The sequence below is a fragment of the Nilaparvata lugens genome, chromosome 9 (assembly GCF_014356525.2).
Source record: "Nilaparvata lugens isolate BPH chromosome 9, ASM1435652v1, whole genome shotgun sequence".
NCBI lineage: Eukaryota > Metazoa > Arthropoda > Insecta > Hemiptera > Delphacidae > Nilaparvata > Nilaparvata lugens.
The window spans coordinates 25,574,675-25,601,525 of NC_052512.1; the positions used below are offsets into that span (position 1 = coordinate 25,574,675).

General features: G+C 33.7%; 1 protein-coding gene across 2 annotated transcripts in view; it reads right to left on the minus strand.

Annotated features, from left to right (window-relative positions):
- Window positions 1–3,341: 3,341 nt before the first annotated feature.
- The window catches only part of LOC111055994 (casein kinase I), a 162,483-nt gene continuing 138,973 nt past the window's right edge, over window positions 3,342–26,851 (minus strand). The window contains exons 9-12 of one of the 2 annotated variants that reach the window (XM_039435696.1): window positions 21,821–21,901; window positions 16,981–17,082; window positions 14,709–14,815; window positions 3,342–7,782 (exon numbers count right to left, since the gene is read on the minus strand). In XM_039435696.1, the coding sequence (XP_039291630.1) occupies window positions 7,725–7,782; window positions 14,709–14,815; window positions 16,981–17,082; window positions 21,821–21,901 (348 nt within the window). In that variant the 3' untranslated portion in view covers window positions 3,342–7,724. Of the gene's footprint in view, window positions 7,783–14,708; window positions 14,816–16,980; window positions 17,083–21,820; window positions 21,902–25,190; window positions 25,468–26,851 lie in introns of those variants that run through there. The other variant, XM_039435697.1, reaches the window with a different exon arrangement.

Consider the following 26,851-nt stretch of genomic DNA (forward strand, 5'->3'; position numbering starts at 1 on the left):
ATATTTCGTTTGAAAGAAAACTATATATGCACATACTGAATAACTGAATGAATGATTTCATTAATATTCGACGAAGTGGTCTATCATCCGAGTGATAAAGCATTACCATGAAACAAAATGAAATTGAGAGAGAAAGAATATCAATAACATACTGAAATACTTTCAACCTTGAAATCTTAAATGCAGTTAAAAAACTCGACTACCGTATTAATATTTTTTACCAATAAAACAAAAATAGTGAACAACCTGCAAATTTAGGTCTAGAAAATCAACATGCCATACAATTTCCATTGACAAACATAAGAGTTTCTAAAACTTTAGCTATAATAATAACTTGGATCTAAACACAAAGCAGAACCACCATCATGGTTAGCTCTAAACATAACAATCTCATACATATCACTGCAGTTATTGATTAAAAAATCAATTATAACTTGACAAACGAATTAAATTACAATCATAATTCACTTCAAGATATACTATATACAAACACGTTTACGAAAGCATTAATGATAAAAAGGTAATTAACATTGCATCAACTTACAACAACTGTCAATCAAATAAAAATAAATAGTTGAATAAATATTAATAATTAAAAACGCAATATAAATAAAAACGGGTAAAATTCATTCATCGATTTTCCTCAACATTTACAAGCTTTGGTATGTAATTGATAAATCACTATGACTTTTTTCCAATATTTTCTAAAAGAAGATTTTCATAGAATACTGAAGTATTTCATTTTTTAAAACTATATTGCAAAATATTGCAGGATCAAAGTCTCTGTAGAATAGGCTATCATGATGAAAATGTTTAAAGTTTTTGCTGTAAACCAAAAATAGAGCGTTTCAGTTATGAAAAAAATTAGCACAATCTCCACGAACGTTTCCAGGAATTCTATAAAAAAGAGCCACTAAATTACAAGCATAATTTACAGTGATGAAATTGTTTTTTTATTGCGGATGATGGCCATATAAAGTGTTGGGTGATTGCCACTCGGGCAAACTAGCCGGCTATACTATATCTACTATTTGTATTTATAGTTGGGCAAGATAGCCTACGTACAATAAATACTGCATTGAAACATATTTTTATCCAATAATTAAAAGTAAGTATGATAACATCCAATAACTAAGTATCAGTCATCGGGCGGGGCTTCGTTTAGCGTGAATTGTGCTATCTACTTTATACACGAATTTATAATAGTGGCATTCACTTTAAACTGTCAGCATTTCTTATAAATTACATCAATGCTTTCAATATTAAACTGATGCTGCCAGATTAAAATTAGCCTCAGTCAATGAAGATGTTTTCAAGGTGTCTGTATTATTCAAAACCTTTGAATAATAAATCACAATATTCATGCATAATTTTTTACGGGATCTAGCCTGGACGGTTCTATAGTGCAAATACTATGATATTGATATTATTTGTCCATGTTGCACTGTCAAGGATACGTGAGAATACAACGTTTAGAAGTTTTGCTTATCTATAACGATTTCCAAAAACAAAAACATCTAGCTAATTGTTTTATTTGAAATCTGAAAATCGATAATCTAGATATTCCCAATTAATCAAATACTCTCAAGACTTGTGTGACACCAATGCGGCTTAAAATTATCATCATACAATCAAGTCACAGGGTGTGTTCTGCCACTACCTCCGTAAACAAAGCCATAGTGCATTCTGGTGACGTCAGCACAGGTAGGGCTCCTACACCTATAAAAACACTAGCTGATATAGATGAGTAGGAGGTGGTGAGTAGTAGCCCATCCATATATTCCATTGTTTTCTAAATTACATGACCGGATCATCACAATACTGTTGAGGCTGTCCAAAGGCTGAAAATAAACTTTCTACTGGTGATATTTTTCAAAGTTTTTCGATTTGTATATCATCAAGCTATCAAAATGTAAAAGTTTTCCTGGGGAAAACTTTTTTCCGATCATTACTTTTTGAGATATGAGCGTCTAAAGTTTACATTTTTGGGACAGAACATTTCAAATTCGTTAAGAGATAAATCCATGAGATTTAGAGGATTGATTCTTCATGCTATTGTTGATCTAGTAAAACATTTTTTTTGAAGATATCAATTTTTGAGAAAGTTATTAAATTTACTAAAAATGACCAAAAATAACTTTTTGTTGAGTTATTTTTGGTAAATTGAATAACTTTATCAAAAATTAATATTTTTAGAAAGTTTTTGTTTTACTAGATCAACAATAGCATGAAGAATCTATCCTCTAAATATCATATTATCTCTTACCGAATTTGAAATGTTTTGTCCCAAAAATGAAAACTTCATGCGCTCATATCTCAAAAAAGTAATGATCGGAAAAAAGTTTTCCCCAAGAAAACTTTTTCATTTTCATAGCTTGATGATATAGAAACTGAAAAACTTTGAAAATATCACCAGCAGAAAGTTTATTTTCAGCCTGTGCACAGCCTCAATATATAACTGAATATAACAATATACTGAATAATTATAACAAATAGTTTTTTCCTAACATCATTTTCCCAAATCAAATCACTATTATTACACTACATCATTCTGAAATTTAATCAATTCTTGGATTATATGACCGGATTATCATACTATTCATGAGATGCATCTATTATTATAGATTTATTCAATATTCTAGACCCATTAAAAATCGTATCTTCTAGAATGGACAAATTGCAAAAATGTCCCATTATGTTTCCATTTTCCAAAATATACTAGGCTGTCTCTGTATCAACGGATTCAAAGTGTCTACATTATGAATATCAACCAGTAATTATTACAAACAAACAGGAGTGGGATCCATTTCAAACTGTCAATATTAGTTCAATGGTTAGCATTGGTGATATTTGAAAATAATGCTGACAGTAGAAAGTGAATCCCACAATAAAAGGAAATCAGGACCTGACTTAACTCTGACCTATACCCATTTCTAAATCCCAATGGATTTCAGCTCAGAACATATAAAAAGAATAACATAGGTTTGTATGCGAGTGTTCACACGTTGGCCGGTTGCCAAATGTCAATACTTCTATATGAACCAATATTGTATTTTTCACTCTCCAGCAGAACTTTACTTAGTTTGAAAGCATACCTTTGTGGGCTAATTTTCTCACCATATTCTTCTATCACACTACAGTAAAGCAGCGTTTCCATAACAGACATTGATAAAAACATCAACTCATCAGCTAGCTGCTCCTTATTCTTTCAATTCATATTACATTTTCATTCCAAAATGAAATTCTCGAGTAAAAATACTAAATTAAAATAAAAAGAGTTAATTTCATAATTTTTTTCTTTACCAATTTATATTCTGTGCCTTTGTGCTTTCGATTAGAGAGCCTTTGCCCCCCTGAAATTTTCTATTAATACAATACTCTACAAGGTTATATTTAAAATGGTCCATGTATAGGCCTACTCAATAAAACAAATCTTTAAAACTGGGTTCATCATTACGAATTATTCTGACCATTATCAACACAATTCCCATCTAGATGATTGGCAATAGTACGTGCAGTATTCTACAAACTTCAATAGTGAATCTAAATATCCAGTTTAATGAAATATTCTTAATCCTTTTTTCAATTGATCAGTGATCAAACCAGCCAAGCTTTCAAAAATATTTCGGGATAAAAATATCTATGTTTAAAATTGCTGACGAAACATAGATAACCTTCTTAGAACCAATTTTCAAGCGAAATAGGAAGGAAATGAAATATTAAGGACCTGTTTTATGTTTCCAAACCATTCTATGATTATTATCGATGAACAAAATAAATATTGTATTATATTCCAATAATATTCCAATAGTATTTGGTATTATTAGGCAAGACTTAGTTTATCGTTGAATCGCCAACAATGATTGAATTTTTATAATTATCTGCATTATAATGTAACTCAATTGAAATAATTTTAAATGTTATTTATATTATAATTTGGAATATGCATTATCTTGTAATTAATTGGGCCATCATAGGATATTGGCTGATTTCTTCAAAATTTTGTTTTATAAATTCTAAAAATACAAAAACATTTCTATTTAGAACAGTTTTTCAAAATAGTTCTTTGGTATATTGAAATACTGTATTTAGAATATTGCAATCTGATAAGTATTTCAACTTGAAATATCAGTTCTCCGGAATACATGGAAGGGGATACCTTGGTTCAACTCGTGCGGTACTGTTTTTCTGCATTTTTGAAAACTTTACCCAGCAAATCAATCATTCCATTTGAAATTAATTATAATTATCGCTGTATTTGGCAACTATTGAGAATTGATTCTTGCATAGTAAACCCTTATCTTTTCATACAGTGTTATAATTTTTAGTTTATTCACTTCGGAATATTGGAAAAACTGTATTTAATTCTGAATATTGAAAAAACTGTATTTTTAATTTATTTACTTCTGAATATTGGAAAAACTGTATTTACTTTTGAATATTGAAAAAACTGTATCAACTAAATATGAAGCTTCAAATACTAGTTTTTTACAATAATTGATAAGACTCTAGCAGATCTCCAAAATAGCTGGGTAATGATGAATCAATCTCAGGAGCTAATGATTCTATAGATAATTATGTACATTTTTCAGTTCTCTTTTTCAGTTTTCAAGTTTTTAAACGGAATAAATTTTTTATTTGTCTCTTGATGATTAAGAAACAGTTCTCTCCACATTTTTCAGCATTCAAAATTTTTAAACGGAACAAATTCTTGTATTTGTCTCTCGATGATTAAGAAACAGTTTTGTTTTGAAATAACCATGGTATTAGTTTCAAAATGTCACATAGCCTACATTGCAGCCTAATTTCTAAAACAAAAATTTTCTCTAGCTTCTTCCTGAATTATAAGCCAACAAACTGATCTCGACAATCTACCTTTCCAACATACTAACGCCTGGTTTTAACGAATCCAGTAGTTACACTAGCTACTGGAGGCAGGTTGTAGGAAGCACTTAACTCGATCCGTATAACCTGTAAATGTAGGTTTTCCTGCCTACAATGCCTACTGGAAACGTGAAAACAAGGCAAAAATCAAAGTGGATCACCGCACAATAATTCAGTTATTCGTTTAGAGTAGTTTTCCAAAAAACTAGTCCGGTTCAGATACACCTACCGTTCGTTCAGACAATGCCAAAATCAATGTGTTCATTCAAGAAAAATACAGCAGTTGTCTGCAAATGAGCCCAAGTTATATGAATTGTATCACTTGCTGTAAAATGAAATCTCCATCAAACAGTTCTTTCTCTCATCAAGTAACTACATTTTCAATAGTTATAGAATAGTATAATAGTAGTATCCTATTGGTGTCTAGTTATAAATTCTGCATGTTAACAGGAAGGTAATGGGACGTGTCTCAATTGGTAATGACTTATACATGAAAAGTGTTACAATATTTCACTGTCTAATAACAGTAAAGCCCTGCTTCCCATACAATTTCTAATCTGATGGATATAAAAAGAAAACTATAGATTCTTATGGGAGAGTTCAGACAAAATGTTAATATGTGGACACTCCCATGAGAACCAGTAGTAGTATTTCTCTGTCCAGCAGAGTGGAAAGTGATTGGCAATCAGGGCTTCATAGTACTCCTTTTCGTTAGACCAGTTTCAGTACAGTAATAACTATGAACATCCATTGGACATTAACTTATTCGATATTAATTGGAAAGGTTTGCCGGATTTACCGGGACTCAGTAATAGGAGGTTTCACCTCTCCCACACTGTAGCCTAGTTGGAAGATGGCAGATGTGAAAACTATCCAGCAGTTGTGCCAAATTAAAGTCAAGTATGTTCTTGGCACTAACTATTCATATTTTTCTTAAACATTTAATGATCATACGGCGAGGTGAAACTACCAGTACGTCTCTCCACTGATGAAATTCATACACAAAAATTAATATCCACGTTGTTACTTTATAAGGACCATTAATGACAAAATAACTGTTACAGTCTCTCATTGCTTCAAAGTGAGCCATTACATTATTTCACGTGAGTATCAACAACTATTAATCAGTTCTGCCAAACAGTAAAGTAGCTTTGTAATGCCAGTTTGATGGACCTCTAACTGTTATTTTAATAACTGTCATATTATGGTATGACAGTTATATACTGTCAATAAGTGTAATAACTGCTATACAGTATGTATATGCTACAATCGCACAAGTATAAAAAACGACGGTACAGTTCTGCCAAACCCTAGTGTTTGTTATGTCAGGTTGTGAACCATTAATGACATCATAACTTTACACATATGCATAACTGTTACCCAGTCTTTCTGTACCTAAGAAAACTTGAACATGAATGTTATAATACAGTTCTGCTTAACCTTTTTAAACATTCATTTTTCAGGAAGTTGCTTTGTAATATGCCAGTTGGAGTAGGACAATCATAACTTTTACAGTCTCTCTGTCCTTGGCAAAAGTTATAATACACCATCACATTGATAAATAAACTACTAAAACTGTTGAATAGTTCTGCCAATATTCTTGCAAAATATTCACTCCTTTGCTTACAAGACTTGAGATTCACTTCATGTCAGCGGCTTTTAGAAATTATTACTATTCTTGTGCTACACGAGGCAATCACTCACGCTCAATGGCAGCATATTGCCGCCGTAACAGATTTTTGGTCAAGTACGTTTTTTGGTAGCAACTGCTCAAATCTCTGATCCGAATCGTCTATATTACAGTATCGTTTATTGTATTTTGAAAAGTTATTATACAATTTATAATCTTCATCTAACATTTTATTGTAAGGAATGACATTTTGAAAGGCTTTCTCTGAACAGAAATTGAATTAAACTGCAATCTGAGTGTATTTGAAATTTATATTGCCCGCCTACAAATGAACGGATGTGTACAGCTACGTAAAAATATGAATATTGTTATATAGTAGGATTAATCATCTTCATAGGTTATTTTTTTGTAAGGAAATGGACTTTGAAAATAATATTGTATATTATGATTTGTAATTGTCAATCAATAGATGGAATAATTATGAAAATATTTTATCCTGAAAATCTATGATTCCATATTAGAGATAGCTAGACATTTTAATGTTTAATATAAAATATTCAAGATGAATTTAATGGTTAAATGAAGGCGATTGGAGTACAGCGCCATCAAAATGATTGGCAATCAATTCAGAGACAGAGATTCGACAACGTTGCATTCCATTACTTAAAGGCACGTTATCATCTAGGCGTTCTATGGGAGTATATTCCCTAGGTTCTTATGGGAGTGTTCACGTATTGTCAGAATAAACTCTGCCATTATAATAACATTATTATTATAACACTCCCTCAATGGCATACTTTCTTGGTGTTCACGCATTTTCATAATAAAAGTCTGTGATAAGAATCAATGGTAGTCTGTCGCTGTCAATCGGGAACTAATTCCGACATCACAAAGAGAATCTCAAATAGGACCAATCGTTGACACCGCTATAAAAACAGTCTCCATTCTGTCGCGGTCAAACCAAACTAATGCTGACATAGTGAATCTGCCTGGAGTTGTAGGAGCAATCGTTGACACTGGTGCGGTATCAAAGAGTTGAGGCGAACTTGCGTTGCCGGGAGAGGTTGACTCATGTTGGCTGACCGTTGGCTGCGTCGTTGCTGGCTGCAGCTGTGTTGTTCAGCACACTGTCGCGCGAGTTCGACTGCGATGCGGCTCGCAGCAGGGTCACCGCCTCCCGCTCCGGGCTGCACTGCACCACTGCTGCTAGTCACTTGGGTCCGCCACGGCCAGCCTTCTTCTTCTTGCGCTTGAAGAAGCAACAGCATCTGCAATTCAAGTCAAATTACTTTAATCTATACTATAATAAAGGAAAGAAATGGCTTATACAGACAGCATCTGCAATTCAAGTCAAATTACTTTAATCTATACTATAATAAAGGAAAGAAATGGCTTATACACACACTTAAATTCACGAATGACGCATCATCACGTCTCAAAAACTCGACTGATTAACTTGAAATTTTGCATATAGATCCTTAATTCACCGAGGATGGTTATATGCCTATAAATTCTTCAAGATTTCATAAAGTCAAGTTACCAGTTTATCATGCTTCCAGTTTCTCATACTTTGCAAACTTTGATTGAGAGTGGTCATATATAAAATACTGTATTCAACGGTTTTATTTTCCATCTTCTCATTCTTCTAGCTATATATCATTTTTGGGGAACAACCTTTGGGATAACTTTTGGGATGTACTATACTTATTTGTTGATGCTGTATGATAGCTAATACTTTATTACTTGGTTAACATGCATTATATTAGACATAATATAAGATTTTTATATTGGTGATAGAAGTGGACATGTATTAAATGATTAATAGACATTGGACATAGTGAAAATAGTCATTACAAAAAGACAATAAATTAGACACTGTGCATTTTAAAAACTGTGACATTTTGTATTTTATTTATAATGAATGTTATATGTGACTTGGCTTATGTACTGATGTACTTTGGCTTAAATAAAAATCATTGAATCTTTTTTCATATCTACACTGTATACAAGGTAGGTGAAAATATTATGAAAACAGCTGAGTATTTATTTTAAAAGGAAAATTTGACGATAGGTCTGATTGGGAATCCTTCTCGAACGAAAATACGTTTTTATTAGACCCTTGCGGAGCACATAGTCTATAATATAAAAAAGAAAAGAATTGGCATCATCAATATTATAATAAAGAAAAGAATTGGCTTATAAGCGTACGGGTTAGGTAATTCACGAATGACGCATCATCACGCATGAATTACTCAACTGATCAACTTGAAATTTTGCATGTAGATTCTTAATTCACCTAGGATGGTTAGAGGCCTATTTTCAATTCTTAAAGATTTCATTAAGTCAATTTTTTCAATCAAGTATTCAATTTTCAGGTCAGGTTTCCAGTTTGTCAAGTTTTTAAATAACGCGTTGCGGAGCACGGGTTACCTGCTAGTCTACAATACATCAAATAGCTAATAGTGGCATATAGAGCAATTCACGATCCTGAGTTAGGCGGATTTCACACCAAAGCTGGGCGGAGCAATGCGATGCCGAGCCGAGCGAAATCTGCCTGCGTTCGAAATGAAGCCAATTGCCCGACTCGCTCACTAGGTTTTCTAGCCTTGTACTGAGAAGTGCATACTCTCAGATCAAGTTCTCACTGTCAGTTTAAAGTGCAAAAATAATGTCATCTACTTTGATGATGATGTTACTGGATAGTAGTTCCTCACTTGATGATAAACATGGGGGAGGAAGAAGATCCTGGACTCACGATATCAATAAAGATCACGAGACTAGTGAACAGTTTGCAACTCTATACAAGAAGACGAAGAAAAGTTTTGAAGATATTTTAGAATGAGTACCAATACATTTGATTATATACTGGAATCCATTTCTCCAGGAAATGGGAATAGATCGAACTAAACTGAAAGAAGGCAGAATCCGCTTGGCCGAAACGCTCGAGTCGGTCGTCAAGCCGACTGCACAAATCCGATAAGCTCGGCCCGGCACCGCTCGGCGTTGATTTGAATGCTCCCCACCTTTAAGGAGGGTGATGTTGTATTGAGAGGTTGGTGACACTGCCAGATGATGATGGCACTGGCGTGGAGCGTGTGTGTTCCAGAATGACTTGACAACTTATAAAATAAAGTGCTCTTTTAAATAACATTGCTTTTCCGCATAGTTAGCGCGCAAGCGGATTCAGCTCGGCTCGGCAAGGCCCGGCCCAGCCCATGTGAAACCCCACTTAGACAACTTTGTTATATTGAATCAGCTGCTATACTGTTTTGTGATCTACTACTATAGCATTGACTTGGCAAATAGCAGGAGTTAGCGAATATCCAATATCGTAGAGGTATTGAATTCACAATCGCCAGCTGTCTCGAGTTTGGCTGGCCACTGGCAACAATGTAGCATGCTTGTTCAACTGTTAGTGGCCAGCCTTCTCTGTCAAGCTCTGTTATTCGATAACTGAGTGCCGGTTGCACAAAAGCCGGTTAAATTTTACCCGTGATCAATTTCACGAGAACCAATCAGAGAAGCCGTCTTTTCTAAAATTCCTTCTCAGATTGGTTCTTGTGGAATATTAATGACGGTTAAAATTTAACCGGCTTCTGTGCAATCGGTCCTCAGTGAGAAAAGATAGTATAAAGATCTTATGCTATATTTTCTCTATGGTAAAAACGAGATAGGATAGGAGAAGTACATTAGAAAAAAATCAACAGCCAGGATATAAAATAGCCATATTGCTTTCACTCAGTTTTCAAGTTACAAAAGTGAGGTTAAAATGACGGGTTATAGCCAACGGCTTACTGCTTGGAACGCTATTGTAGTTGCCACAATTCAAGCTTGGGTGCTCATGAAGATGAAACATAAAAATTTAACTCTTCAGCCCTCAAATCACCTATTACTGAGTGAATTATTATATAATAATTATTATATATTGATTATTATTATATATTGTATGATTCACAATATAGAATTCATTTTTAAATTAAAAAAATGATTAAAACAACATTGTGAGAAAAACTTATCTACCTAATGAGTAGAGTGAAATTTTCGGTCAGTTTTCACTAGCGATAACGGGCTATTGAAGCAATTAACCGAATATCATAAAGATAGAAAGTGGCTTTCATTGATGAATTTCAATAAAGTCACAGGTGACTGGAAGGTATTCTGACATTAAAAATGTGGGAAGAAAGGTGACTTTCACTTGAAGGACCGAAAAATTAATACTTTTTAAAAAGTAGTAGGTAGGACAAGGAAAGTAACAAGTGTGTTAAAATTCACTAGTGTATGTGATGTAAATTGTGGCTTTCAAGAAACGAACCCCAGGAACCATCCGTTTTTCGAGTCCAACTATCACTACACTTAAATCTGGATTCCCATATATCAGCATCAGAGTCCGGTTCAGTGAAAATATTCTTCCCTAATGATACTATTCATACCAGCTCGGTGGGACTGAGTGGCAATAGTCTCATTGCAACTCATGTGAACAATATTTTCGCCACACTGCACAGAAAGCAGCTGTTTTCCAGTCCCTACGTAGATCTGAAAGACCTTGTTTGCATACGACTCTCGTCTGACGTAAGAAACAGTTTTCTTTCCGGCCTAGGCCGGAAAGAGTACTCTTTCCAGCCGCTCATGGAAGTCCGTAGTTAATAAGTCATCCGCTAGATCGGGCGAGTGTCAACTTTCTTCATCTGAAGTCGCCATTATTTCAGTTCGAATTTCGAATCAAACTAATTCAGCATATGCTTCGCAACCATTTTTATTCAATTATTTATTGTTGATTAGCACATTCCGAATTTTCAAAAATGCTTGAAGATGACGACGCCTGTGATATTCCAAGTGAAATTTTAAAAGAATCTGAAATCCTGACTGCAAATCTTCTACCACTAAAATCAAGAGATAGGTACGATAAAGAGTATTCTTTATTTTGTATTCTTTATATATTTTGTCAGCAATACTTGTAGTGTAGCGAAAAATATCGTTCGCACCACTGGCAACAATGTTTTTCTGCTCTAAGTGCGAAATATACTATTTCACTGAATTGGACACATTCTAGTAACCACTTTCAGCTATTGGATTGGACAATCACACAATTTGTCTATTGAATAAAACGACTTGAAATTGTAATTTTTACAAAAATATTTTTGAGAATCTGTACTGTTTTTACACCATCATCAATATCTAGTACAGTCCGGGTCCTGTAGCTTTGCCTATCGGTGGAGGGCCACTAGATACTACTCGTTCAAAAACATCCAACATTTTTGAAAATGTATCTTTCAATGAGCGACAAATAATGCTCCTTTGTATCTTCTTAAAAACAATATGTTGCATCCGAAAAGATACACAAGCAGCTTTAATGTATCTTTCCATAAGCAATAGATTCTCCTTTGTATCTTCTAAAAAGCAACGTGTTGCATCCGAAAAGATACACAAGCAGCTTTAATGTTTCCATAAGCAACAGATGCTCCTTTGTATCTTCTCAAAAGCAACGTGTTGCATCCGAAAAGATACACAAGGAGCTTTAATGTATCTTTCCAAAAGCAACAGATGCTCTTTTGTATCTTCTCAAGAGCAAAGTGTTGCATCCCAAAAGATACACAGAAAAGCTAAACAGTTGCATATGCGCTTGCTAGCCAACAATAGACTGCCAACTAATCTGTTGCATCTGTACAGCATCGTATCAGATTTCAACATGAAGTATCTCTGTGTGTAGGGAGCTTCCTCCATCTAGGGATCTAGGTACTCTGGAGCGCATGTTTTTGGAAAATTAGGAATATCACCCCGCGAACCATACCTTACCAAAATGCAGTTTCAAAGTCACGGAGGCCAAGCTACAGGACGCTTTCTGTAAACTGGTTTGGTGTAACAACTGGAACAAGTATCTAAAAACTTGTCGTTTTATTCGATATGGATATCTAGCACATCAACTTCGCTACAACACAGAAAGTGCGAATGGGTATCAGCTGATGGAGAGTTTAGGTTGTTAATAGAAATGATTGACGACATTCACCAGTGAGTGATTGACCCCCCACCAGGGTGACTGAAGTCATTGTCAAGCTCTGATGTCAGAGCGGCAGCAGTTACAGTTCTCTTCTTTCTTTTAAAAAAGCACCAGCATCTGTAACACAGAGTGCATAGTATTTTCCACACACTCTGTATATATAGCCACCTACACTGCATATTATATCTATATTAGGCTCAAAATTTATGAATTGAGACCCTATATACTAGGAATTTCAAATTTGTTTTGTGTATTTTAGCAATCATCCAAATTTAAATTCGATAGTTTTATTCCAATTTGCAATATTCAATCTCAATTATCGGGTAGGATATCAGTTCCTTTAGATGTCAGTTCATCTAGTGCCTGTTTTGATCGTTTCGTGAGTTACTGGAACAAGTGAGAAGTTGAGCCGTTTAGTTCATCGAATCTCATTACATCACGACATAACTTAAAAGGTTAGGTTTATAACCAAAAAGGTTAGGTTTATAACCTAAAAGGTTATGTTTAATTATATTCATAGGTAAAGGGCGTAGGGTTTTTGCTTTAAATGGTAATATGCTGGTATTATAGGGAATATATAATACTGTATTCACTGGACTTTCTGAAAGCAACAGGAACTAGACGAACTGAGAAACTGAGACCCTCCCAAGCAGCTGATTCGAGATCAACTGAAATCCGAGATGAAATGAATGTCACCCGATTATCGATTTGCAATAAAAGATTTGATGTGGATGTAAATTTGGACATTATCTGAAGATTTGCACTATTTGGGAAATTATAAGTTTTGGTTAGGCTACGGTAATTGTTCTTTACTGAATACTGCATTTGTTTACTCCATACAATAAATAAATAATATTTGTGTGAGTTTCCTTTTTCAACATTGTATCATATCTAGAGCGGGAAGATATAAATTTGAATTGAAATAAATAAAACAGTTTTGGTCCTCAAATAAGAATATTAAAAAATGTTTCAACAGGAGGTTGAATATTTTAAATGGTTTTCATTTGGAATAAATGTTTATCACCACAAAAAATGAAAATTATCACTTGGAAATGATAATGTTTATTGAAAATCCATTTGAAATTCATTAGGAACAATTTATTCACTTATAAAGGAATGATTAATTCTCTTATATCGATGAAGAATCTGCTTTGAATTTATTGAAAGTAATGACTTGGAAACAGAATCTATTCGAAAACTGTTATAGTAAATCTTAAATGAAAAATAGCAAATATTCATTGCAGGAAGATTTTGGATACGCAGTAGAATATTGTTGCCACATTACATAGTAATTCTTATTTTATAACGGTTTATTTAAACCACAATGTTACTTTGATTCCGTGATCTGTTATTGTATTTTGCTAAAAAATGAATTAAATTTTCAATTTGAATTAGAAATTGAAAATTCTAATCTAATTGACCTGAATAAGAAAATAATACTATACAGCATGACATTTTGTACATGGATAGTTAATTCCACTATAAAGAAACATAAGTCTATTCATAAAATTTCAGATGGGTACGTTTTGGCCTGAGCCAGCTTTTTCTTCATTAATCATTCTTATTATTGGAGTTTTTAGAGCTAAGAATAACTAATACTCGTCGATAATGTTGTTTAGAAATGCGGCCTTACACCTCAATCATATCATTTTACAAGAATTTTAACAAGAATACATAGTACAGTAATACATAACCTATTTTCTGGACTAATTCCAATGTACCATAATTAGGGGAAGGAACAGTTTTGGGCTGTGCCTGTGTTTATCCTCCACAAAATTATTAAAAAAAAGAATTGTGTATCATTGATTCAATAAAAGAATAACCAGCACACAAAAAGCCCCAAAAATTACAACATTCAGAATTGAGAAAAATCTTATACATGATAAAAAGAAAGCATGAATGGAAGATGGCACAAAAGAAACAGATATAAAAAATAGTGCGAGATTAAAAAATAATAATGAAAAAAAAAACAATACTGTACCTAAAGATCGAAGCATTATAAATTGTAAGTGAAAGAAATAATGCAAAAGTAGAATATTAAAGACTACCAAGAGGTTGTAGAATGAACGATTGACAGCGGGAGTAGACGAATGAGGGAATCAGTGGGAATGACGAAAAAAAATGTTCAAAGAACAAAGCATAACTATGAATATTGTTAAGTGTACAGCACTGTTATACGTCTGTGAAACATGGACTCACTTGGTTTCGTCTACAATCTCGACTTCCGCCTGCGCAGTGATTGGCGTATTCGAGTGCCCGGCTGTCGGATCGTCATTGGCGAGCTCGCCATTTGTTGAACTAACAACCTAAACACAAAAAAAATCAATAATACATTTTCACTGAAAAATTAAAATTATAACTGGGAAAATATAACATAAAGATCCGTATGCTAGATAGCAGTTAATTCCAATGTAACTTGATCAACAACCAATTTTGATGGCCTAAAATTTACCTATGTATTAGTAAAGTATTATCTTCTTAGACTTCGAGTTGCGTCCTTAACACTTTAACCGCATCACTGGTCTCTGAGACCGGTACCAAAATTTTGCATTGCATTAGTCACCTGACTTTCTGTATGGCACCTCCCACTCAGTAGCTGTTCAATGAATATCAGACAACAATTACTAATCGTTTCAGGGTGATTAGAAGAGCCATTCCAAACACAGCCTCAGTTTATTGCTTATATGCTACTACGGTCCATCTTACTGGACGATACGGCTAGTGTTCCATCAATCCCGGTGATCCCAGTCTGTGATACCGGAGGATACGCTCTATGCAACTATTTTTAATGGCTCATCATAGATGACTTCCATTATCATTGATGCGGATTTCAGTGAACGGATCAAGACAAATCAGTTAGACTTTCAAAGTTACACACAACACTCGAGTTCATTTTGTTTTTAGTGAGAGCTAGGTAATAGAAAACGTTTTTGACATTGAGAGATTTTTTTCAGATTAATGGTTACAGAGATAATTGATTTCCAGTTTGCTGTTTACTATGGCTAAGAGAGTCAGCCGCGCCGTTCCGCGTCGACTGTTTTCCTTTCCACGGCGTCAAATCGAATCGCAAATACATAATAATATACATCAATGGATTTGCAATGAGAGTGGCTACATTAATTATTTGGCTCATTTTCCTTTTAATCTACTTGCTTTGAAGTTAATCGGAGAAAACAAAAAAATCAAATCGCAAACCCCCTAAATTTCTACATATATATTATTTTATCAAGAATACTGTTAATTTTATTGGAAAAATGAATATAACTAATATTGTAGTCCATGATGTAACAAATCGAATGGCATATAATAGAACTGTTCCCGATCAATGGTTACAGAGATAATTGATTTCCCGTGTTTACCTGCATTTTTCATGTTTCAGGGCGGAAAGCTCCAAGGGGATTTCTTGGGACTTTTGTGAGAATGACCCTCTGGGAGGGTTCTATCGATGGTGAGAAATTCAGCTTTTATTTAATTTTCGGATCGAAACTGCTTTTTTGGACCTTCATTGACTGGGCTATAAGTATTCTAAAGAATAAACGATCCGAAGCCGAAATGCAATTGAATTGGATTTATTGCCAAAAATTACAAATACATATTTTTACAATACAATATAAATAACATTGATTGTAATATTGTAACTCAAGTGCAGCAATAACATCACTGTAATACTTGGCATTGCAAACATAAGATCCCTTGTGTGTTGACAGTGATTTGCAGTTAATTTATTCTGCTTCAATTCAGGTCAGTATGAATTAATATACAATTAATAATGCTACAGAAGAAATGGGAATGCTAAACATTTAATAATGCCAAAGAAGCTATACATACATATTATACAAAAAATCGCACAGGCTCAGATAAAAAAAACCTGGGAATTTGAATTACAATTCAAATACAATTAATTATTTAAATTGTAATCACAATTTTAATTTTACTCTTATTGTATTGAGCTGCCTAGTGGGTTGCCTTTTGTCTGAATATTCAGGATCTGGTTATTTATATAATACGAGTATATGATAATTTTCATTAATGTGCATTGGTAAAACATAAAAGAAACATGCGACACTCGAAAAGTCTCGCATAAATCACAGTAATTATCACACTATTCTTATCTTATCTATTGGTGAATCGTTGACTAATAATTATTGGATTTAATGTTTCTTTTGACTGAACTGTTTTGATAACAATTGCTATTTTTCACAACTATTGGCCAAAGAAGTTACCTGTTACCTGCAAAGATATCTAGTATCAATCTCTAAATCGTACAGGGATGGTCCCCTTGCATGAGATTAATATTGTCATTAAAGTAGAATGTTTTCATAAAAATATTATCATTTGGTCTAGATTATTCATTATCTTTTGTATACATTGTTCTTTGACAGTAAAGAGTTTCATTATTATTATTCTATCAATATAATGAAAACCATTAGCTGGAAGTTGGACTGACAATGAGACATTGAAGTGAACTGACCTGTACAGAGCCATGCCTGTCGGCGGGAGTGAGGTTGCCGAGATTGTGCGCCGGCATCTTGGACACATCTGGCCAGGCAGCCACTCCTCCTTTGCCTCCACCCTTCACAAACAAATCAAATCACTTTTTACTCTCCCAAATCAACTTCTAATATCAATTTTTATCGTATTTATATTACAAGAATACCCCTACCCGACTATAAGTCCTTCAATACAATCCTTAAACAACTTCCAATCAATTTTCATCGTATTAATATTACAAGAATACCCCTACCTGACTATAAGTCCTTCAACACAATCCTTAAACAACTTCTAATAAATTTTTATTGTATTAATATTACAAGAATATCCCTACCCGACTATACGTCCTTCAACACAATCCTTAAACAACTTGCAATAAATTTTTATCGTATTAATATTAAAAGAATACCCCTACCCGACTATACGTCCTTTAACACAATCCTTAATCAAATACGTTCTCAAATTGGTCACTTCTAATATTGTAATTGTTTATTCATCACGTACAATTCAGTTAACACTAAGTACATTAAGGGATTTAGCTACATTCTAGACTTTAAACAGCTGGAGTCAGAAAATTGGCTTTCCGGAACAGGGCGTAGGCCAGTCGCAGTTTTTATGATAATCTTTATTTTTTTCATTTCTATAATTGGAAACGTTTTTCCTTGACGAAATGAAAAACATTCCTAAATAATTCAAAATAGCTGAAACTTTTCACTATTTTTTCTTTAATTTGTGTTCAATTTGTTCGTGACAATAAAGCATTCTTGAAATTTCCTGAATTTTCTAGTTTTTTGAAATTTAATTTACGTGTACTACGACTACGCCCCGATTCATAAAGCCAATTTTGTGACTCCAGCTGTTTCAAGTCTAGAACTTAGCTAAATCCCGAGCACGTAAGCCGACCCTGAACAATTATTATCTGTTACTAAGGGTCCAATTCCTCCTAATCGACGTCGCTAGCAGCTGTTGTAGAAGTCAGCGACTATAGCCGCGCAGCTACAATCGTAGATTCATCGCTTAGGAATTGGACATATATATGCAACTCAATTATAATTTTAAAATCCTAAATGTATTAGAAGTGGCATTTTGTAAGAAAATGTGTGGTATATGAAAATTTGGTGTTTCAATAAAAAGTTTTCTCATTTTTGTTCAGATTTGAAATTGAAATAGATTAATATTCAACCTAATAATTTAACTGGATAGCAATTAACAACACTGTAAATACGACTGTGAAACATACTAATTTTAAATTTACTATTAATGCTGAATTGAAGACTTCGTCCAAATTTGTTCACCTTCAAATTGATAAAACCAATTCAAAATGTAGATATATATTGTTTCGTGACACTGGATTACATCCTTTTCTTGAAAGAATGGAAAAATTTAAAACAGTCATTAGTTTGGTTTGCTTTGTCTCTGATAATATTATGGATGGGGAAACCTTCGTTTGGAAATCATTTACTCAGGAAAGGTTTTATGAAAGGGATTCCTTTAGTAATGTATATGGTACTACTATACGGAAGACGTTTTAATAGTAATTTGTAAATGCCGTAATATTATTAACAGGTAATGGCTTGAATCAATCTCCATTCCAATATTAATGGAAATGAATCTATTGCAGTTTAATACAAATGTTAGTAAGTAGGCTCATATACAGTACTAGCCTTGATTCATTGCCACATCATGTTTGATTGATAATTTGAATGGATAATATGATTTGCTTTGTTTCTGATAATAGCATTTAAATGTAAAATAATAGGAAGTGGCAAAATCGATAACTGTTGAATTAATTACAAAACTAATTCACTATCAAACTAAAATATGCTAGAATAGAACATGATAATGCATGTTAATGAACACACTTGAAAATGATAAAATCGATAGGTATAATAATAATTGGCAAAACAAAAAGGCTTAGGATGAAACACAAATCACTAACTATACAACGAGTATACACTGAACATGAAGATTCAGTTCACTACGAACAGTTGAAAGTGAAAATAATATTAATAAGTACAATAAAAACTGATTTAAAAATAACTCTTGGGGAAAACTCAATTCAACTTTTGGAGAAAAATAAGTCGTGGAGTGGACTTATTTCACAAGAAGGATATAAAGTTGGAGCTTGTCTTGAGATCTAAAAGGTGAACACTCAATCTATTAAAGACTTATTTATCAATATAAAACTGAAAAAATTTAAACTGAATTATGGAGAGTAATAAATGGATATAGTTTAAGCTTGTATCAAGAAAGAGTACACTTCATTAATTATTCACGGAATTATTCATGATTCATCTATGATAGATTATGGAAAAAGGAAAATTTTACATGAGAAAGGGTATCTTAAATCAACAAGCACGCGCTTTCTTGCTTTCAGTTGGAAAGAAAGAACTTGTTAAACACTGCAAGGAAAATATAAAAAATAGGGAAATTACAGAGAATAAATTACGGACGACAGAGTATTTATTATTATGGAATGTACAGCCGCAACCAACAACTATAACTATACTAGGCTTATTGCATAAATCTAACCAAGGGTATTATTGAGTAAGTTATTGGAAACTTCCATGTACCTCATACATCAACATAGTTTCATCATCACATGTTGAAGAGTAATCGAAATAATCTTCAACCTAGAAATTCAAAAACATGAAGTCAAATTAAAGATTCTTTATTGCTAGAAATGTCATTCTCATCAATTTTGGCATAAAATAAAATTATTGATCGACTTTGCTATTATAAAAATATGAATAATGAAATTGAAGAATATTTTCTATAATGTTTCGTGTTTTTTTGGCAACAAAATCAAATTCAAAAATAACCGACTCAAAACTAGTTCATACTAAAATCCATATTTTTGTTTGTTTCGACCATGTCCTTGGTCCCAAAGCTGACGGATTATCAATGTTCTACTGTAATCAAGTTTTTACTATGATAAACGTTAAAAATAACGTTTTCTGTATTCACTGTAAGCCTTACTCATTCAAATTTTGTTCAATTTAATTTGTAAAGTTTGAAATAAATTAGCTTTCATTACGAGTCGAAAAATCTTGTTTCTTCTATTCAACAAACTGAAACATTATTATATTAAGTTAATTTCAATAAAAATAGAAATCTAAGTACCCTAAAATTGTTAAGTCACAATATGTTTCGGATATATGATGCCATTATCAAGTACTCTTGCATTATATTCATGAGTAGGTAGCCCTAAAGAAAAAATACAAGTTAATTTAATTATTTTACTGATAATGATTTAGGAAGTAAAGTCACATGATAGATACAGAATGGAAACTGTCAATCAAACGCATATCCAACCAATGCTTTTTACATGGCACATACATTAGACACGTCACGTGACCTTAGGAAGTTCCAATCCTGGTCTTCTGATTGGCTCGCGGCATAAACGAGATCAATTGATCCAGATCAGTAAAGTGATCCGAACCTCCCATCAATACTATTACCATGCGGAACTTCCTAACAAGATGGCGCCAGGGTACTAGCCGAGTTTCCATACTGTATGTATACTGTGGTACAGTACAGTCGCGGATTGGAAAGGAGATCCCTGGGTAGATTCACCCCAACCACAGCAACAAAATGCTACTTTGAGTAACAATAACATTTGATCATCAAGCTGAGTTGTATCCAGCTATTTGAGTCAACCAGCATGCCGTAATTTTATAATGGTTAAGAATAAGGCCGGTTGCAGACGAACCACTATCGGATGTGGGACCGACATACCACAGAACAATACGACTAACGCAGAGAGACTTTCACACTACATTCGAGAAAACGCGCATTAGTGCAACAGTTTTCAGATGTTTGTATCATGCTCGGGTGCTTTTATCAGATGATTTTATCATACAGCTGTTTTCAAAGTCACAGCGACTGCGATTGTGGTACAAAAGCTAGAAGCGTAGTGCTCAAACCAGTGGTACCACCATCGCAAGGAAAATAATCGCTGCCACAGCGCGCAACGTCATGTGTAGGTATCAGTGCCACTGCCATGCCTGCCAATGCATTCCATATGCGCTGCGTTTGTGGTACCACAGAAGGAAAATAGTAGCTCCCACATCCGACATGCGATAGTGGTTCGTCTGCAACCGGCCTAAAGCAGTGAGGCATGCGCAGTTGGCTTCCTTCAACCTCCGCCCGCCCCCGCACCGACCAATTAGATATCTTTTCATCAGTCCAATACTATAATGGGCCCGTTCTGTGTACATAGAATGTGGTAAATTGTCCGATTCACAATTTATCAGGTAAAAAGTTCCGCGTCTCATGGGAAGAATTTTGACAGATTCTGTACCAGAAACCAGTTCCAAGTTCCTGCCCCACAGTCGACGCGTGGTAAATTGTTCCAACGAGGTACAGTTCCAACTATCCGAACTCTCATTGGTCGATTAAATGTTGTAGTCTGCTTGCTTCTCTGCGGCTGCGCATGCGCTGATAGCTTGTTTACCATAGCATAGCCATAGAATACATAACAAAATGATGTTTGATAACCATTCGTTAAATGAATTTTTCTCTACAGAAAATTTGAGAGTAATGGAATGAAAGAAATGCACACTTTTCTAGACGGTAAGTTTGTGAAACAGCCTTTCTTCATTCACGCAGCTAGTGAACGACACATTTCGGTGTAAATCAACTTTATAAGTGCGTGCCAAAAGCTTGAACCAACAATTTTGAAATGGCATTCCATGGGAAAATTTTGCACTAGTCACGTGATAGAACAATTTACGATTCGATTGAAACAATTTACTGTACACAGAAGGTACACAATAAGATTAATTAAATAAGATAAGTTTGATGATATGATTTCTCACCTTACTGGCGGAGGGGTGATGGTCGCGGTTGGGGGAGACAACCATTTCGTGGCCGGTTTGCAGAGAACCGACTGGTGTCGACTAAAACAAACAACAAAATCAATAAAATGCACATAGGAATATGTTGAAAAGATACATGAAAAATGTATGAAATACACAAAAACACGCTTGTGAAGAAACAACTTTATTAGGTCTATGCTATTCAAATAAATGGAGTGAAAAGGGTTCAGAACAAATTGAGGAGTAGACTGACACAAACTACATACAAATAAATAGAATGTGCATGAAAAAACTATGATACAAAGTTACAAAAAAAAACATACACTTGAGGAGAAAAAGAAAAATTCATTACCCTGTTCAAATCGGTGGAGAGATGAAATGTACATTAATAAATTAGACATAACATTTATCAAAGTACGGTATATAAAATGAATGCACATCAAACAATATAAATAAATTTGAAACTATAAGCTGGAGACTACTGTGATTGCTAATAGCTACTGACAACAGAAATAATAGCAACATTGAAAATCTATGAGCGCTACTATAATAATAATCAAAATCGAATCAAATAGATTCACTTAAAATATTCACAAACATCATTATCCACAAATATTCAAGCTACTTGTTCCTTTCCCAATCTTTCAAAATGAGTTGAGAATGATATTGTGCCTATGAATGTATAATACATAAATGAACATTCAAAAACATTCGTCCGAGCAGGGATCGAACCCAGCACCTCCTGATTGCCGGTCAGGCATGCTAACCATACACCGTCCGACTAACTCTGCATATTCGCGCTCATTCTATACTAGGCCAACCCGGCCACACAGTAAACATACAAATGCAATTATCTAAAAAAGTATTAATAAATTGAATACAGCCTGTTTGTTTTCTAAACGCATAGATTGGCTGAGAAATTCTATTAGTCCTACAGACTCAGTATAATGTGGACTAAAAAATAGGATATAACAAGAATAAAAAGTAAATTCGTATGACTTTTGTTGGTGGGGAGTCCCTTGCGGGAAGGTCCGACCGCCTGAATATATCATTTAAGCCGTCAATGGGCCTTACGACTGTCATACTTCAGGATATAACAAATATTTGCTACGTCACTCCGTGATACGTTAAAACTGTTGGTCCCGGCTAAATATTAATATAGGTTACAAAATTACGTCCCATGAGGTCGATTGACGGCTAAACTATACATCAAGCAAGGTGAGTACTTCCTTCTAAGAAGTTTCACATTAACAAAAAGCTGTAAGAATTTGTATTTTTTACCGGAAATTTGAACAGAATTTCTAGTTTACAAACACATACAGTAGGAACGACACTTACTTGTTCATAATTTTTGAATTATCACATTTACATGGATCGCTAGAATATTAATTAATTTATTTATTGTACAAAAACACTATAATCATAACATAATTATGGCCATGGAGGAAAAACTAGGCTGAGCCTGTACCATTTCTCTCCTAAATTTTGATAAGAAGTTAATGTTGTCCAAAGTATTATGAGGTTAATAATATGATATCACACATCGCTGCTTCGACACTCAATTTTCGGTCCAGAAAAGTTGGTTATTTGAAAATTTTGAAAGTTGTCCTAATAGAATAAATGAATGTACCAAAGTAAACAATACATTGAAAACTTAAGAAATAATGTACTTTTGTAGAGGTCGCACGTGTGTTTGGAGCTAATTTATGGATGCTTCTGACGTCATTCCACATTTTAATCAACAGTTACACCGCAAAATTCATCAGATTTGCTAGAAACTTCGGTTAGACGTCATTTATACAGAGATTCTCTGTCTACATTCCTTATGAATTACAGCAATTCTATCCATTCAACCAATGCTGACAGATTCTGCTGGAGTGGATCTCACTGTAAATAGCTACTTGACTACGGCGCATAAATGTGGATATATCACACCCATACCGTTCTTAAAAAAATAATGTGTGATGGTGATGATATTGAAATAAATAAATTAATTAATTATGGGTTTGTGTTTTCATAGAGATAAACTAAGTATGGGTCCATTCGAAAAGTGTAGGATTAGGACTTCAACAATGAGACTTCAGTGATCTTGTAGCTGAATGTAAATTTTTATCGTGAGAAATTTATTTTTCTGTTAAAAAAGAATTTTCTCACATTAAGATTTTGCTAACTTACGTCCGGGAAGACTCCAATTTTATGCAGGGTTGAGGTATTCTCACGGAACTGTATTTCCGTTAGCGATGGAAAATACACGTGTATTTGGGAATATTTCTAACTTGCATTATTTTCCTTTCCCACGGAATTATGCTCGTCTCCACATAGACCGTTGTCTCCTTGGTGGAAGGGGAACATAATTTACGTGGAATAGTTCAGTTCCAATCAAGCCGCGGCCGAATTCACATTTAAAATCCAGAGGTAGAGCCTCGGGCCTCGAGGGCTCAAAATTAACGTGTGTTGAATTTGTTTGCTGTTAAGTTTGTTAATATGTATTATTTTTCGCCGTGAGTTAAGTTGAAGTAGTTTATTAATTATTTGAAGTGAATATGTCAATGTTTGTTTAAATTAGTAAGTTATCCGGGAGTAATCAGTGTAGTGAAAATTTCTAAATAGTAATGAATTTATAAATTGATCGATTGTTAGTGCCATTATATTTTCTAGCTCATGCTAAAAACCCTTGAATGACCGAGTCCCTAGTATCATAAATTTGTAATTGAGAAATGAGTAAAGTCCACGCTACCTTCGTGAACAGTTGGAATCCAAATAAGCAGTTAGCAAAATCTTACATGCAGTCATCTTGAATTTTTAGAATGTGCAATGAACCGATATAGATTATTCTTGTTTTTGTCCAAATTTAAATTAGTTTAATTCATTTAATAAAATTTTACAAGTTTAATAGAATGCTAAAGTTTTGTGTTTAATAAAGTCTCATGACTCGCCCTTTACAATTTAGAGATCTCTTCATTCTACCCCCATTCTGGGTAGGTTACAAATGTGTATAGTAGCCTCCATACCGTTAAGAATATATTGAAGATGTGTTATATATTGAACATGTGGTAAAGATAAAGCTATAGTTAAATTTGAACTTACAGTTACAGATGCATACTATAATAAAGGAAAGAACTGATTTATACACGTACGGATTAGGAAAATTATGTTTGACGCATCATCACGTCTGAACTACTGGACTGATTAACTTGAAATTTTAATTAACCGAGAATGGTTATAGGCCTATTTCAATTCTTCAAGATTTCATTACGTCAAGCTTCAGATTGTCAAGTTTTAAAATAGACCCTTGCGGAGCACGGGTTTCCTGCTAGTACTAAATAAAAATTTGTAAGAAATTACTCTCAATAAAATAACCAATCAAATCTGCGAAAAAATTATTTATTCCTGTTTACCAGAAAATTTGTAGATTCACTTATTGAGACATGCGCCTTTTCAAATAGAATTTTTCATTTTTTGAAAATTCTCTTCAGAAATCCTCGCCGCTGTTCGGATTCTTGAGTACTGTCAGACTCTTTTTTACTCAACAGTCTTTTGTAAAATGCAGATGAAGTTTTAGAGGAGGGAGTGGTTGCGACATTGGTGTTGGTGTTAGTTCGCTGTTCGTTCGGGTCTTTTCTGCTATTTTTGCTTGGTGCTTTTTTCTGTAAATAACTTGGATATTAACAAAAAAAATTTGAAAGTTTACATTAAAAATTAGACTTACGATGAAACCAACAATATTTGAAATAAAGTGGTAACAATCAATTTACATTATATCAAAACACAGGCCTCTTTAGGGCCTTTATCACTATATATATTTGCAGATTTTTGGTTAAAGACAACTTTGATATTTATGAATAAAGCAATAATATTCCAAAAATGTACATTTAGGGCCGGTTTTCGAGCTCGGGATATAGCTAAGTTCTAGACTTTGAACAGCTGAAGTCAGAAAATTGGCTTTCCGAAAAAGGGAGTAGTCGTAGTTTTTTATGATAATCTTCATTTTCTCATTTCTATAATTGGAAACGCTTTTCCTTGACGGAGTAAAACATTCCTAGAAAAATCAAAATAGCTGAAATTTTACATTATTTTCTCTTTATTTAATTTCTGTTCAATTTTCTAGTTTTTCGAAATTTAATTTAAACGTGGACAGCGACTACGCCCCGTTTTGGAAAGCCAATTTTCTGACTCCAGCTGTTTAAAGTCTAGATCTTAGCTAAATCCCGAGCTCGGAAACCGGCTTTAAAAGTGAATCTACAATGAATAAAAACATTTGTAGTAAAAAATATAGTGATAGTGATACTTTTGTAGTTATCCTTATTGAATAAATTACTAATTTGAGTCTCTATTAAACTAAAAACAATAACAATTATAATTGTTGTCAACTAGCCCGAAGACTTCTACTACAAAATATTGATAACAGGAATGATAGCTAGAAGGTATTACGATGATAACTACTATCCAAAAATTAATTCCCGGGCGGAAATCAAACCCGGCACTTCTTGTTTGCCGGACAAGAATGCTTTGGACTCCAGTTAAAAGCTACAACCAATTACACCAAACTGACAATACCTGGATAGCAGCGCTCATTTTCTAAGCCAAAGTGGGCAGACAGTATACAGATGGAAAAATCAACATTTGAAGGTTCAATATCTCAATTTACTATATATATAAATAATGGTGTAGTAACCAAAACTAGTTTTAATGAATAAAAGATTTTGGTAATAATTCCGAGTCGGTGTATTCAAATGTAGAGTAAGAGTAGCAAGTCAATATTAATTTACAATAAAATGACCTACTACGAAACAGACATTTGAAACTAGTGAGTTATTATTTTTTACCCAAAAAACAAACAAACAAATGAACCTCTGATTTTCAATGGCTGTTTTCACACTTATCAATTGTCGGCCGACTCTTAATTGTTGAGTCGGTAAGTGTGAAAACGGTCATAGAATTTCTATTCTGAAGGGCAAAATGTAAACACCGTTGGTTCTTATGGGAGTGTTCACAGATCGAAGAACTGAAATTTTGTGAATCCTTACATGA